This window comes from Battus philenor, unplaced genomic scaffold (assembly GCF_028537555.1).
Source record: "Battus philenor isolate CCGP_79_NKW_IND1 unplaced genomic scaffold, ilBatPhil1.0.hap1 SCAF_34, whole genome shotgun sequence".
Lineage (NCBI taxonomy): Eukaryota > Metazoa > Arthropoda > Insecta > Lepidoptera > Papilionidae > Battus > Battus philenor.
This window is the reverse complement of record NW_027181698.1, coordinates 568,819-574,040: the sequence shown is the minus strand read 5'-3', so window position 1 is coordinate 574,040 and position 5,222 is coordinate 568,819. Positions and strand designations below refer to the sequence as shown.

The 5,222-nt window shown below is 32.8% G+C and overlaps 1 protein-coding gene across 1 annotated transcript; it reads left to right on the top strand.

Moving 5' to 3' along the window:
• Nucleotides 1–224: 224 nt before the first annotated feature.
• Nucleotides 225–1,070, top strand: LOC137927573 (protein FAM200C-like). Its single transcript, XM_068771348.1, has one exon. The coding sequence runs from the start codon at nt 225–227 to the stop codon at nt 1,068–1,070; it is 846 nt and encodes a 281-aa protein (XP_068627449.1).
• The last annotated feature ends 4,152 nt before the right edge of the window (nt 1,071–5,222 follow it).

Genomic DNA, 5,222 nt, shown 5'->3' with positions numbered 1-5,222 from the left:
GTTTAACATTCAATCATGAAAAATTACACGAGTACTCCTCAATAGTTTCTTTTTGAAAGTTTTAGCAATCGGTTTTATAATCACAGTGCAATTTCCGTAATTTGAGCTAATTGTTGCAAGAAGATGTTCGAATTATGGAATGTTTTCGGAAAAATCAAAAAATATTTTTAATGTACAGCTGCTGGATTTTCTGTCTTATTTAAATAATTTAATTTCGCCCACAGATGACTGATGCCATGTCCGAATCTAAAAAGAAATGTAGACAGTACAGTGTTGATTATTTGAAATTTGGCTTCATTCCATCATTGCCGGACAAACAATTGCCTATGTGCCTTTTATGCAACAAAGTTTTGGGCAATGACGCTATGAAACCATCTAAAGTGCAAGATCATCTGAGAAGATGCCACCCTGATAAAACAGAGAAAGATTTGAAATACTTTCAAACACTCAAAGATAAACTAAAGAAGAGACCTACACTGGACAGAATGTTCGCTTCGACGTCACAAAGAAATGATGATGGTTTGTGGGCGTCTTGCGATATCTCGTTACTTATAGCAAAATCCGGAAAACCGCATACTATCGGAGAGAAGTTAATTTTGCCAGCCGTTGAAGAGGTTTTAAAAACTGTTTTACACAAACCTGCATCTGATATCATTAAAAGAATTCCCTTTAGCAACAATACTGTTGATAGACGTATTGATGAAATGAGTTCTGATATTGAAAGCTTCTTATGTAATTATTTGCAAACGACCCATTTCTCTATACAACTGGACGAGTCAACTTTACTTGATAATGCAGCATTACTTTTGGCATATGTTCGTTTCATTATGAATCAAGAAGTCCACGAAAAACTGCTCTTCGCAAGAACTTTGATAACCGACACTAAAGGTGAATCAATATTTCATGTTTTGAAGGATTACTTCATTGAAAAAGCAATTCCTTTATCAAATATAATATCAGTAGCTACAGATGGAGCACCTGCCATGGTTGGACGTTATCGTGGATTTATAAGCTATTTAAAACGAAATGTGTCAGGGGTGTTAGCAATACATTGCGTCATCCATCGATAACATTTATTTGCTAAAAATTTGAGTGTTAGATTGCATGAATCACTTCATTTAGTCATTGATGCAGTAAACCGAATCCGAAGCAACGCGTTGAATACGCGGTTATTTGCGCAGTTGTGTGAAGAAAATGACGAACACTTTCATCAATTACTCCTTCACACTGAAGTACGCTGGCTGTCGAAAGGCTTATGTTTGACAAGATTTTTTGCACTTTTTGAGACTATTTTAGAATTTCTGGATACTAAAGATAAAATTTTAAAAGAAAATTTAATGAAGAGGAAAACAGACATCGCCTATTTAACAGATTTGTTTACAAAATTTAATATGGTTAATTTGCAATTACAAGGCGACAGTTTAAATTTGATTAAAACAAAGTCCATCTTATCAGCGTTTCTTGCTAGAGTTAAACTAATGAAGCAAAATAATTGACGGGGCGAATTTTCTCAGTTCCCCAATTTGTCACAGATAAGCTGCTAGGAAGACGACGTTTCAACTTACGTTCAACATTTAAATGCCCTCTATTCAGATTTTGAATCTAGGTTTGAGGATATTTTGACTATGGTAATACCACCGTGGATAATTAATCCATATGGTGACAAAGAAGAAACGAATGTCATAATACAATAGGAACTGACTGAACTAAATACAAGCGAAGAACTTAAGGTTCAGTTTAAAAACGGATTTCAGCAATTCTGGCTGCAAAACAACATACCCGTTACTTATCCCGTATTATGGAAAATAGAGAGGAAATTTTTAATTTCCTTTCCATCGTCATACCTAGTGGAAAGGGGGTTCAGCGCTGTTACCAATCTCCTAATGAAAAAAAGAAACAGACTGGACATCATTAGCCGAGGAGATTTAAGATTAACCCTTACAAAATTGACGTCAAATCTTGATAATTTATTATTAAAGCATCAGGTTCATCCTTCTTACTAAAAATATTGACTTATTGCTTATGTTATTTTATTTATAGTTTATTTTATGTTTATTTAATGTTACGTATATTTTACATAATAGATACAACCTTTTATTTTGAGTAGTTTTAATTTAAATTAAATTAATAAATGTATACATTAACATGTGTTTTTACTTCAAGTTTTTAACAATAAACTTCTCTACAGTTAGAAATTTACAGGAAATCAATATCAGGTAAGTAGGGGGTCTACCTAACACCGAAAAACACGGCAAGGGGTCTACGACACAAAAAAGTTTTGGGAACTCTGGTGTAAACGAATCTTTTAATGTGTAACAAACATATGTTTCCTTTGTATCATTGTACCTTGTAGTCATATTTACAATACAATAGCTTACGGGACAAAACACAGACGAAAAAGTTTCGTTTTCAAAGCTTAAACTTAAATAACTATTGATAAAGAGCGCTATATACTGATAACCATATAATAATATGATTTAGATATGTGGATAGATAAGATTAAATACCTAAACTTTAGCGTGTACCGGTAAAAGGTTTATTTACAGTGACGTTTACTTTCATTGCAACAAACCCCAAAATACATAAAACCTTTTCCAGAGACAATGAAACATGTGTTTAGATTTAAATCTTTTTATACTATGCAAATTATTTTTGTATTATAAATATTGAATATTCTTTGAATAAAAGAGAAAGAAATATAAAAAAACAAAACTTGAAGGTCTATAAAACCAGATTTAATATTTTTTTGATGAAATTTCGTTTAGAGGTAAATTATAATTGAAGATCTTATTGTGTCTGTTACGTACGCTTAGAAAAATCAGATCGTTCATCACATGTAAAGCTATTTTGTAGAACCTAGTGAAAGTAAATATGTCACAGCTGTAAATTTGTTTATAAGATACACTTCTACGAAGTCGTTATTGTTTCATGGGTAAAGGTACACACTCGCTCCACAACTAATTTTATGTTTTGGACAAGGCACTGAATAAGTAAACATTATGTATCCAAGGATAAAAATGTTTTATAGTTATATTTGTTGCAATAATGGTTTAATTAAATAATTTATTTCAGTTTCTTAAAATAATCCACAATGAGCGATTATAAGAGAACAGATAATGCATTTCACCAACAGTGGAATCTAGTCCACGGGTCGCAGAATGAACATATGGGAGCACGTAATGATTTAGCTTGGAGTGACAACCCGGCGGGAAATAACTATCAGGCAATGAATCGGAATACGTACGCTCATAAAGGGCTGATCCAAAATTTTCTTCCTATCGTGAATAAAAATTTAATGGCCTATGATCAAAAAAGAGATAATACTGTCATCGTTAAAAATGTTGTAGCAAATAACAATAAAGAAATTGACTTGTCTAAAAAAGGCAACGAGAAAGCTATCGCAGAAAAGAAAATTATTGATTCGATAGTGGAAGTTGAAATCAGCGATTCTGAAGATGACACAGCTTTTGATAATAATTCACAGTTGAATGAAGCCCCAAAATTTAATACAACCATCGAAACAGCAACGAATCGCGCTTATGAAAACATTACCCAAGTATATAATGACGCTGTAGCGCATTTGCAAAGCGGTCCCGACACATTGGTATTAAAATCTCTTTTACCCCATGTTGCTGAAATGGTAGCCCAAAAATCGCTGATGGAACAAAAAAAGTCCACAAAGAACATATGTTCACAAACTGATATGCAACAATGTCATAAATCGACACAAGCGCCTCCTCATCCAAAACCAAACATGAACCAATATGATACCAACCTAGAATTACAATATAGACGGCATCAAGCCTTTGCGAACCAATACCAACACAATAATAATAATGGTGAACGAGTGAGGGGGCAGTATTACGACAATCGCGGAGTTTATAATAACCCAGATCATGTTATGCAGGTAAGCGGATAGTTTGATAAACTATTTCACAATTTAACTGGGCTGACAGACGTACGAGAAAGTAGGCGTACTTGCGGCTCGGTAACCTTATTATCTGTAGGTCACCTATTGCACCTACTTTAAAATCTCAAGCTTGCTACCATTCAACCTCATTTAAATTATTTTACGAAAGCAGTTGTTCTTATACACTTACATAGCAAGTTTTTCTGGCGTCAAAGTGGAACATGACCTTAATTTTACATTGTTTTTCACAGTCCTTAGCATTTAATACATAAAAAAAACTTTATTTTATTACAAATCAATTATAAAATGATCATAATCCCAAAGAATTAAATATATAGTAATAATTCTTATCAAATAGAATTAAAAATAGGTCTAAATCTCTTTCGTCTTGTCTTTTTATATTTGCAATCTTAAAAAAATACACTTTTTTAAAGATTGGAGTTCGTGAAATGGAAAAAAAAAACACGGAAATTTTTGTTAATATTTTATAAAAATTTCAGAGACAGGTGGCAGTGGAAAATGTTGTACCACAAAGAAAGCATGTAGAATTTCCTAACGCGGCCCCAATGCTGGTGCCGGGAGCCGTGGCGTGCCGTGGCGCATATCGTCCTTATCGTCCTTATCGTAATCAACTACCAACTAGAAAACGGAACTACTACCAATCGAACTATCCTACTAGGGCTCAGTATCCGCAATTTGCGACAGCTCAAAACTTTGACATTGATTTCACGAACAATGTTAATACTTATTAAACGTACGCCGCTAGCTGTGACCAGTACACTACTTATTAAATACTCTTTTAAATAACCCTTAACCATATTAATCCATTTCACCGATTACAAAACAATTTATGTTTGTAACTTTATGTAATGTAATATTTTTATCTTTTACCGTAACAGCACTCGGAACAAAGTTTAGCATTTTACTTTTTTTGGTAAAGGACTGTGCAAATAGATATTGAAATTGGTTACTAAATACTGGCTATGCTTACTTAATATGTTACGATAAACTAATAAAATAACCACTTTGATTAAAACAACATTATTAGTAAAGTAAAATTACGATTTCATGTTATTGTAATGAGCGGAAGTATTGGGGAAGTACCTTCGGATTCGCTTAATATAAAGACAAGACATATGGCAACACGAAAAGAGCACTCGATGAAAAATCAAATCCCGATTAATTTTTTTGAATCAACTTAGGATAGATCAAATCTCTAACTGACGTCAAAATTTGACTACTGATTTCTTTTTGTAAAATTATTGTCTTTCCATATTTTTTAAAAAGAATCTAAAATAACTTATCGAATTAA

Coding starts and splice junctions, on each gene's coding strand:
- LOC137927573 (XM_068771348.1), top strand. CDS start 225: ATGACTGATGCCATGTCCGAATCTAAAAAGAAATGTAGACAGTACAGT.